At 51.4% G+C, this 11,011-nt stretch overlaps 1 gene segment (V, D, J or C); it reads left to right on the top strand.

Annotated features, from left to right (window-relative positions):
• Nucleotides 1-9,049: 9,049 nt before the first annotated feature.
• Nucleotides 9,050-9,825, top strand: LOC133234702 (immunoglobulin heavy variable 4-59-like). The segment is given in 2 exon segments: nucleotides 9,050-9,159; nucleotides 9,242-9,825. Coding segments are annotated over 2 exon segments (615 nt in total).
• The last annotated feature ends 1,186 nt before the right edge of the window (nucleotides 9,826-11,011 follow it).

Here is an 11,011-nt window from a genome sequence, read left to right as displayed (position 1 = left end):
ACTGAAAGCAGAAATAGAGTCTAAAATAGAAGATACCTTCCCCTGTCTCCGGGGAAGAACCAAGGAAACCTGGACCAAGCAGCAGGTATCAAAGAGTGGGGCTGATGGCGGTGACTGGTGAGTGAGCCCAGGAACCCTGGACGGGCTGGGAGGAGCTCGTCGGCGGAAGGTTGGGCCCACCCAGAAGGAGATGCTCCCTAGGCCTCCCACCACCCCCCAGAGCCACATCTTCCTGACCGGCCCTGCCTCAGTGCCTCCCTGTTGGAGAAGACTCTGGAGAGTCTCTTGGACAGCAAGGATATCTTACCAGTCCATCCTAAAAGAAATCAGTCCTGAATATTCATTGGAAGGACTGATGCCCAAGCTGAAGCTCCAATACTTTGACCACCTGATGTGAAGAACTGACTCCTTGGAAAAGACCCTGATGCTGGGAAAGATCGAAGGCAGGAGGATCAAGGACAACAGAGGATGAGATGGTTGGATGGCATCACCGACTCGATGGACATGAGTTTGAGCAAGCTCCGGGAGATGGTGATGGACAGGGAAGCCTGACGTGCTGCAGTCCATGGGGTGGCAGAGTCGGACACGACTGAGCACGTGAACTGACTGAACTGAGGCCTCCCACCACTCCCCAGAGCCACGCCTTCCTGCCTCAGCACCGCCTCCTGCCCTCAGCTGTCCTTGCTCATAGACGCCAGCTGGCCCCCCTACAGGGGACAGCACTGCAGTCCCTGTGGGCCGGGTGCTGCTAGCAGCCTCAGAAGGAAAACCCACCTGCATGGAGCCCCCAGGACAGGCCGCAACACCCAGCCCAGGCCTAGCTGGTAGGCCTGGACACTGGTGAGGGCCTCAGCAAGCAGCCACAGCTGCCCAGCACAGCTGCAGCCCCACGAGGGCACATGCCGGGGGCGTTCGGCTCCAGGGACCCTACTGGCCACCTGGGGCTCCAGAGGTGACCTGGAGAGGATGAGGGGAGACGTGCCCTCTGCCTGGAGCCCCGTGCAGGTGCCCACGGGAAGCCTGGAGCAGTGGCCAGGAGCTCCTGTTGTCCTCAAAGGCGCAATATCAGCCCCAGAATGCAGGGCCTGGCGAGTCCTCCATCCAGACCCAGCACAGTGCGCGTCGTCCACTCAGCCTGAGCTCACTGCAGACCTGCCCTGGACTCCGTGCCTCTGCGCCATCCTCCCCAGAAGCCAGAGCCCTTCCCCACCCCAGAACCAACCCTGCCCACCCACCCCCAGCACCGTCTTCTCATCACAGCCTCCGTTCTTGCATGGAGATCTGGCCCCACCAGCAGCTGGCAGGAGACAGTGTGCTGGGTCCTTTGCAGCCCGTGCCAAGCCTGTGGAGTAATTAATCGTCACAGTTCCCACGGGTCCCCTGGGAATTCCTGGTGAGGACCCAGCGAGTGACATGTGGGCACCAGGCGTGCTGCCCAGGCCACACCAAGCATTCAGTCTGCCAGGGTCTTCACCAGCTCCTGCCACTCTGTTGCTGCAGCCTGAGCCCCTCCCTCCACCTGCAGCAGCAGACACACCTGCCCCACCTGCAGCTCCGAGACTGTGCGCCCACCCCCAGCATGGCCATGCCCGTGGAGCCAAAGCCTAGCCATGGGATTCACTCCAGCGGCCCTGCCCCTCGGGCAGGGCACGACACACCCTCAAGCTGGAGGCCACTGCCCCAGTGGGCAGTGCTCATTGACAGCCCAGCCATCCAGCCGTGTTTGCAGCAGTGTTCCCTGTCTCTGCCCCACCTCAGGGGCTCTCCCTGCCCTGCACCACCTGCTCCCCCTGCAGGCTCTGCTCCTCTGCCCTGGACACACTGCAGGCTGGGAGGACCGAGCAGGTCCAGAGCACAAGGGTTAGCAGAGCGTGCCAACAAAGTCACTGCCGGCACCCAGAACATTCCTTTTCTAGCCACAAAACTGAGTGAGACAGAAGTAGGAATCTAATTAGAATGTGAATCCTCAAGAAAGCGTTGAGGTTACCGAGTTGTAATCATCTGCACAGGCTAATCCGGGCCCTGGTGGATTTGGGGCAAGCTTTCGGACATCTGCAAAACTGGTCATGCCCGCGTGTAGGAATCCTGCCCTGATGCCCCATGGCTGTGTGTGGGGATCCTGCCCTGATGCCTTCAAAAGGAGAAGCTCGGACTGGATGACGTGTCAGCAAACAGCCAGACATCATCAATGAAACTCTTATTCTTGTTTGTTGTGGTTTAGACACTAAGTTGTGTCCAACTCTTCACAACCCCATGACTGTATCACCTGCCAGGTTCCACTGGCCATGGGATTTCCCAGGCAAGAATAATGGAGTCTGTTGCCATTTCCTTCCCAAGGGGAGCTTCCTGACTCAGGATCAAACCAGCATCTCGTGCATTGGCAGGAGACTTCTTTACCAGTGAGACACCAGGGAAGTCCAGATGAAATCAGTGCACCTGCAGCCCCAGGGAGGCGACGTCCAGGTGTTCTCACAAACTCCTTCCTTGGGGTCTCTCTACAAGGTGCATGTGTTTATTGAGGCTGTTTCTGCTGCTGCTGCTGCTGCTGCTGCTGCTGCTGCTGCTAAGTCACTTCAGTCGTGTCGACTCTGTGAGACCCCAGAGATGGCAGCCCACCAGGCTACCCCATCCCTGGGATTCTCCAGGCAAGAACACTGGAGTGGGTCACCATTTCCTTCTCCAAAGGCTATTTCTAGAGAAGATTAAAAGAACATGCTGTCTCTAGAAGAATACTCTGTAGATGGAACACAGCCCCTTAATACCAGACCAGAAACACTGCTAGGACTGCCCTGTGAGTCCAGGCAGGGGGTGCCCAGGACCCCAGTTCAGGGCTGCTGCCCAGGAGCATGTGGCGAGGGGTCAAGGAGTCTCAGAGATGGAGTCTTCTCTTTTCACTGAAAACAATAACTAGCAGGACAAGGATTGGTGACGTTTAATATTCAGGACTGTTGGGAATACACAGCTCAGTGAGGCCATGAGAAGTACATGTCTATATGTCTGTGCGTGTGTGTGTGAGTGTGTGTAAGTGTGCATGTTTGTGTGTGTATATATATATGAGTGAATGTTTGTATGTGTGTGCATGTGAGTGTGCATATGTAAGTGTGAGGGTGTTTATGTGTGCATCTGAGTGTGTGAATGTGTGTGATTGGTTTTGCGTCTCTTTGTGTGAGCGTGAAAGTGTTTGTGAGTATATATCTCTGTATGTCTGTGTGACAGGTGTGAGTGCTTGTGTGTGACAGTTTTGTATGTGTGTGTTACAGCTATGTGTGTGTGTGTGAGACAGGTATGTGTGTGTGTGACAAGTGTGTGTGTCACATGTGTGTGTGTGTGTGTAACAGTTGTGTTTGTGTGTGTGTGTGCATGTCTCTGTGTGACAGATGTATGTCTGTGAATACCCAGTGGTGGCTGACTTTGGGGAAACACACTGATTCGAGGTGAAGATGTCTCTGTGGCACTAAAGTCTGGTTCACGATGGGGACTGTGTCCTCTGGGGAGGGTCCCTCAGTGGAAGAGCTCTGTGCACAGGAGTCAGGGACCTGGCAGGACACACGTCCTCAAACAAACATGAGGACACGGACACACACCCACTGAGCGTGGCCATCAGTCATAAGACAGCTCCTTCCTAATATCGCCCGTGTATTGAGTGTGAAGTTTTCAGCCTCTAGATCATGCAGATGACCTGAGGTGTCCTAGGTTAAATATGGATACTCTGAGCCCTGAGAACATCACCCACAGCAACACTGGCTCTGCACAGCAGTCCTGGGAGCACAGCCCTCACCAGGGACTGGAGCTGGACAGTCCTCCTCCTGGTGGCCTTGTCTCCAGGTCAGAGTCATCCGGGTGCTGCAGTGAAGAAGGGACAGGGTCCAGTCAAGGGGCTTCATGCACTTCTGTCCCCTGTCCACAGGGGTGCACGCCCAGGTGCAGCTGGTGCCGTTGGGGCTGAGCTGAGGAAGCCTGGGGCCTCAGTGAAGGTGTCTTGCAAGGCTTCTGGATACACCTTCACCGACTACATGCACTGCATGTGACAGGCCCCTCAGCAAGGGCTTGAACGGATGGATAGATTGACAGCAAAGATGGTGGAGCAAAGTATGCACAGAAGTTCCAGGGCAGAGTCACGTTGCTGCAGACACGTCCACCAGCACCGCCTACATGGAGCTGAGCAGTCTGAGGTCTGAGGACACGGCTGTTTATTATTGTGTGAGACACACAGTGTGAAAACCCCCATCCTGAGGGTGTCAGACCCTGAGGGGCAGGGCGGCTGTGCTGGGAGAGGACAGGAGAAAAATGATGTTTTCCTGATTTCTCATCACCAAGAGCCTGGAATCTGAGAGATCAGATCATGCTCTCCTGGGACACTGGTGCTTTTGAGCAAGATCTCAAAGAAAAATGCGTGATAAAGATTTCTCTCCAATGGGTTATGGATTTTTATTCCTTTTTTAGCAGGGGTATTGAGAGCCTCATTCTTCTTGAGAATGTTAGGTGAGGCATTATCGGGAAATATTTGGTTAATGTCAAGTATGGGATTCTTATTCTGTAGAGTGTCCTGGCATGTCCTCTGGCTCATTCTTTAGTTTGAAAAGTGCCATCGTCCTTGGGGGATCCCAAGGGTGAATTTCTATTTCCCAGCCTCTGGCAAGTAGCCCACACGTGGCATCTGGTCAGACAGCCACGAGCAGGGTTATAGAGTCAGGGTCGAGGGGTGCACAGGTCCCTCAGTCTGTGGCAGCACATGGTTCCTCCCAGGGACCAAGGCCTGCAGTGCCCTGTCCCCAGGGGCCATGCTTGTGGTCACCAAGTAAGTGGGAGCCGTGTGGGAGACACTGGCGGATGTGAAACCCACGTCCTAGCTTATATCACTCTGCTGATCATTGTGTCAAGTACACACATGTGTGGGGCTCAAATCAACATACACACATTCCCTTTCAGTCCACACTTCACAGTCTGATATCAGTTTCACTGGATTGGAATCCAGATGCGACAGGACCACAGTCCCAAGGCTCTCAGGGTCTGAATGATCTGTGCCCCCAGAATTCAGGCTTGGAAGTCCTGTGCACCCCAGAGAATGCTGTGAGAATCGGGGTCTTTGGCATATACTTAGGTCATGAGAGGAGAGTCCTCATGATCTGGGTTGGAGTCTTTCTAAGAATCCCCAGAGAATATACTAGTCCCTGTCCACCAGGTAAGGACCCAGCAGGAAGGTGCCAGATGTGAACGAGGAAGGGGGCCTCACCAGAAGGCAGCCTCACTGGTGTCCTGACCTGGGGCTTTCAGCCTCTAGGACTATGGGAAATAAAGGCTTGCTACAGACCACCCACCTGAGCTCCTGTTGCACTCTGAAAGGATAAAGTCAGGGACAATCAACTTCTTTGCAGTGTCCAGTCTAGAGCTTCACTGCCTGCATCCCTGGCTCTCAGCCACTTCCTTCACATGCACAGCCCAGCAAAGCACCTTCCATCAGTGGTCACTTCTCCCAGGGTCAGATGCCCTTGGCCTCCCTCTGATGAACACATTTGTGGTTTCAACTGGAGCCACATGATAATCCAGGAAAAGCAGACCTCTCAATTAGTCACATTTGCCAAAGTCCCTAATGCCATGTGAGATGACATTCAGAGACTCAATGAATGATTCAAACACAGTCCACCTTCAACCCCGCAAATACATCCTTCCCACAGGCCCATTACACTTAGCAATTCCCAGAAAACCTCCAAAATGTCCACCTAAGAATTGACACTAAATTATAATGGCAATTATAATAAAGATTGTAGAGCAAAGTTGGTCTAAATACCATCAACCCCGAGTCCCAAATCTAGTCCTCTAACTCAGCTATGCGTGAGGATTTGTGTTCTAAAATACAACACGTAGACAGGCATATCTCAGCTACAAGGAGTTTCATTCTGTAAAAAGGATAAACGTAAGTCAGAAAGGACCCCTGGTCCCAGTGTGCACGAGTGCTCAGTGCTACAGTTGTGTCTGACTCTTTGCCACCCTATGGACTATAGCCTGCCAAGCGCCTCTGTCCATGGGGTTCTCCAGGCCGAGAATACTGGAGTGGGTTCGTATTTGCTCCTCCAGGGGATCTTCCTGACCCAGGGACTGAACCCAAGTCTCCTGCATTTCTTTCAGTGCAAGCAGATTCTTCACTGCTGAGCCTCCAGGGAGGCCCCACTAGCTCAACAGTGTTTAAATCCATCCATGCAAACCCTACCAAGTCCAAGGTCTGGGAATAATCTTCTTTGGCTCCTCTTCCAGCCTCTGGGCCTGTTGATCTGCCCCCTTACTTTCCATTCCTTTTTGTGGGAGGTGGTGCATATTTGAAGCTGAGAACTTTCACCAGCCTATTTCATGCTGCTGGGATCTTGAACCATCACTGTGACCCTCATGTAAAAGACAATTGAGGATGGTGCATGATCCTTTCTATTCATTGTTGAATTTGATTTGCTAATAGGTTTTGAGAAGTTTTGCATTAAATTCATCAAAGGTATGTTTTATAAAAGTCCCTAGAGAAACTTTCTGTTCTGAGACTGTTGCTCCCTGGAAGATTTTAAAATTACTCTGACGAAATTCAATTTTCACACCGACGATCAGTCTCTCCATGTTGTCTCTTCCATCTTGATTCGGTCCTGCAGGTTTTACAGTTTAGGAATTTGTCCATTTCTTCTAGATTGTCCAATTTGTTGGCATACAACTCTTTGTAATAATGTCATATGATCTTCTGTATCTCTGAGGTATTAGCTTTATGTCTTTTCTATATTTTATTTTATTCCAGTAAATTCTTTTTCCTCCTTTGGAGACTGGCTAAAGATTTATGGTTTTGTTTTCTTTGCAAAAACGACAATGACAACAACAACACCAGCTGTTGATTTCACTGATCGTTCTTGCTGTTTTGTGTGTCTGTGTTCATCTCAATATTATTCATTTCTGCACTGTTTTGTCATTTCCTTCCTACTACTGCCTCTGGGCTTTTGTGGTGTTCTGTTCTAATTTCTGTATGTAGTAAGTCGGATTGTTTCCTTCCATTTCTTGAAGAAAGCCTGTATCACTGTCAGCTTTCATTTCAGAACTGCTGGGCAGGCATAGAGTTTAGAGATAAGTGTGTATTAGTCCCTCAGTCGTGTCTGACACTTTGTTGCCACAGGGACAGTAGCACACCAGTCTTCTTTGTCCTTTCTAGGCAAGAATCCTGGAGTGGGTTGCCATTTCCTACTCCAGGGAATCTCACACCTGGGGAGTTAACCCAAGTCTTGTACATTGCAAGTGGATTCCTTAGTACAATAGGCAAATTCTCATTATATACAGAACACTGTAGATAGAAAACCCTAAAGACTCCACACAAAGCTATTAGACCACACTCATCCAGAGAGCACTGAACTCAATAAGTCAGAGTGGGTACCAGCATCTGATTGCTCATGGCTTAGGAGTTGTTGGGGATTGCCTGGATCCCACGTCTGATGCCATAAACTAAACCCCCTAGAAACCAACTGGCAGTGGATTTGGGGATGTGTCTGCAGCCTTCCAGTCCCGTGAGATGAGAAGCATATTTGGGTTTTACAGGTGGTCCAGTGGGATCACGAGATCAGAGAAACTACTGGAGAGTGGACAGCCTGTTAGGCGTGCACCACAAGACTCCACTGGCTTTGATGATGGATGAAGGTGTTGAGCCAAGGGATGAGGACACATCCAGAAGCTCAGTGACTGGGATGGCAGAGGCCAGAGTTCCAGGGCCAATTCAGGATTCTTGGCCATGTTGCATAGCACCGGGCACAAGTGACCCCACAAACTCGGAGGCACAATGAGGTGGGGCCTCTCCCCAGAGCTCATTCACATCTCGGGAAACGGGATCTGGCACAGAAGACATGCTCGTGCAGAACTGCTGTGGCCAAAGCCAGACCGGGAAGGGCTTTGCATAGACAGTAGGTTCTAACTCAGTCAGTGTACAGGTGAGACACGTGTGCTGAGGAAGAGCTGACCTGTGCCAGACACGAAGGGGTGACGTCTCAGGGAAGGAGAAGACCACAGTCACATGGACAGGGCGTCAGTCAGAGTGGGGACACAGACTGGTCTTTTTTGCTCCAGGAGGGATAACACCACTGATGACACTGATGACAGCTCTCCCCACCCCGGGCAAACCCGCTGTAAAGTCCACACATGCTGTGACTGTCGTCAGCCCCAGTCTACATCCTCACACACAGAAATGCAGGTGTGAGGCCACAGCCTCAGGGACACAGGGAGGTGGCGGAGCGGAGCCCTAAGGAGGTCCCAGGAGCTGTGTGTCCTCAGTCCTCAGTAGACTCGGGGTCCTCAGGGTCCACCCTCAGGGAGGAGATGCTGAGCTTCACGAGTTCCTGCAGACACTCAGTTGTGCACAGGAAAATGCAGCCCACTGGGCAAGTCAGCCGTGCTGGGAAGACGAGCATCTCAGCACAAATGTCTACTGTGTCCACAAAATTAACTCTGTGTTTAATTACTCTGAACAAACCTCCTCTAGAGTGATTCTTGAGGCTATTTAAGCTGTTCAGATGAAAAAACAGTCAAGAAAGCCAAGGGAAATATAAATGCTTTAGTAATTCCGATAGACATTAAATTGTACTCAACTCCATTTGAATTCAATGTGATTATTACATGTATATTTTTCTCTGATGTTTGCATATGGAGTAAGTAAATATCAGCTAATTAGAGAAGAAAATAAAAAATAAGAGTTTGTGTCTAACAAATGGCTGGTACCTGAATGTGTGGTGTGCATTTGTTGAGTATGGGAAACACGTTTGTGGGATTAAAGTCTCTTCCCCAAATCTGCCATTGTTCCCTGAAAGCATCTTTTTTCCTGACCAGCCCTCCTTCATCATTTCATTCCTCAACAGTCTTCCTGGTCTGGGGAGGGGGACCCCAGGAGGGCCTGAGTTCTCTGAGGGCACAGTCAGCACCCCCTCACAGGGGGAGCCCCATATACAGGACTCTATTCACTGCTTTCTTCTTTTTATACAGAGGTCCCTCCGGTATGCAAATATCCACTCAGGTCACAGGGTAGAAACAGAGCACCAGCTCACTTAAATTCAGGCTCCTCCTCAGGCTTGAAGAGACTTGCGGGAGTGGTGACTCTCATCTGCTCGAAGATGAACCCACTGTGGACCCTCCTCTTTGTGCTGTCAGCCCCCAGAGGTGAGTGTCTCTGGGTCAGACATGGGCACGTGGGGAAGCTGCATCTGAGCCCATGGGTCACCGTGCTTCTCTCTCTCCACAGGGGTCCTGTCCAAGGTGCAGCTGCAGGAGTCGGGCCCCAGCCTGGTGAAGCCCTCACAGACCCTCTCCCTCACCTGCACGACCTCTGGATTCTCATTGACCAGCTATGGTGTAAGCTGGGTCCGCCAGGCTCCAGGGAAGGCGCTGGAGTGGCTCGGTGGTATAGATAGTGGTGGAAGCACAGGCTATAACCCAGGCCTGAAATCCAGGCTCAGCATCACCAGGGACAACTCCAAGAGCCAAGTCTCTCTGTCAGTGAGCAGCGTGACACCTGAGGACACGGCCGTGTATTACTGTGCGAAGGACACAGTGAGGGGAAGTCAGTGTGAGCCCAGACAAAAACCTCCCTGCATAGGGGCCCGTGACCACAAGGGGGCATTCAGGACTCAGTACACAGCTGAGCCCTGGAGCAGGTGCAGAAGAGGCATTGGGCAGTGGGGGGCCGGGGGGGAATGCTCCTCAGAGCGTCTCTTTCCTCCTATTGCCCAGGAGGTGCAACTCAGACCCTCTTCTGTGTCCTGGTATTTCATTGTTGTGGTTTATGTCACTCTCAGACAACTGTGTGCATAGATATTTTTTAATTTTTCCTTGAAGCATGGATAGCTTTATGCAAACACACACACCAACACACATAATACTCAATAGCTAAAATTTTTTCTCCTTCTTCTTCTCTCAAAGGAGCTCAGTAAAACAATTGACTCATTAATTTCAAACCTGTTAACTATCCTGAAAGGAAACACAAGATATTTAAACATTTTCATCTTTGTTTTGTTTTTGTACATGAGGAAGGAAGAGACTCAACCTCCTTCTTCCTGTCAAACTGCACATTAGAATCTGCAGCAAGCAGCGTCAAAGGCTCCAGTGTCAGGGTCCCCAGTGCTGCATATGCAATGATTCTCATCATTCACAGATTCTGTCCTGCAAATTCACCCACATGCTAGCTTTTATTAACATCTTAACATAAACACTGTTACCTTGTGTCCTTATATAGACATTGACAGTTTGGCCAGTTCACTGAGTCACTCAACACACACACATTCCAGGTGAGGGCAATCAGGGTGATACCATCTCGCCTCAACGTCTCTGAAGTCCACACCCCATTCTGAGCTTATGTATGGATCATTCATAAGGGGAAATACAGAGGTCCTCAGGTGGATTTGTCCGTGAGGCCAACATGGAGCACACCACTGTCTGTCCTCTCTCCCATCACAGTGACCGTCACTGGCATAGGGAAAGGAAGCAGGATCTGTGCTGGCTCAGCCCTGAGGAAAGACCCAAGGACTGAGAGGACGAGGGGCTGAGCTGAGATGGGCAAGGGGTGGGAGGTGGGGGCCGTCAGGGCGGAGACTCTGGGCTCAGAAAGGGGGACCTGCCCTGGGATCTGGTTCCAAGCCATCTGATAGACACACTGCTTTCCCACCCTTGCTCGCCAACCATGTAAATTCAGAAGGCGCTCACAGCGATCCTGGAATGACCAGGGTGAGTGTGACCACAGCCTCTCTGGATTCACAGGAAAAGAGCTCCGCAATGCAAATTCCTCTTCAAGCTCCAGGGTAAAAACCACCCCTGGGCTGTGAGAGCTCACCCCTCTCTGCTCACACAGGATGGGGGTCTCAGTGAATGCAGAGCTGTTGAGTGGAAAATGAGGCTTTGGGGTCTTCTCCTCTGCCTGGTGACAGCTCCCCAAGATGAGGGTCTCAGGTGCAGACACGGGTCTGTGGGATAATGGTGACTGCAGGTGACTGACAGGGACTGATTCTCCTTGTCCCCA

This window comes from Bos javanicus, chromosome 21 (assembly GCF_032452875.1).
Source record: "Bos javanicus breed banteng chromosome 21, ARS-OSU_banteng_1.0, whole genome shotgun sequence".
NCBI classification, from domain to species: domain Eukaryota; kingdom Metazoa; phylum Chordata; class Mammalia; order Artiodactyla; family Bovidae; genus Bos; species Bos javanicus.
This window is presented reverse-complemented; position numbering and strand designations above follow the sequence as displayed.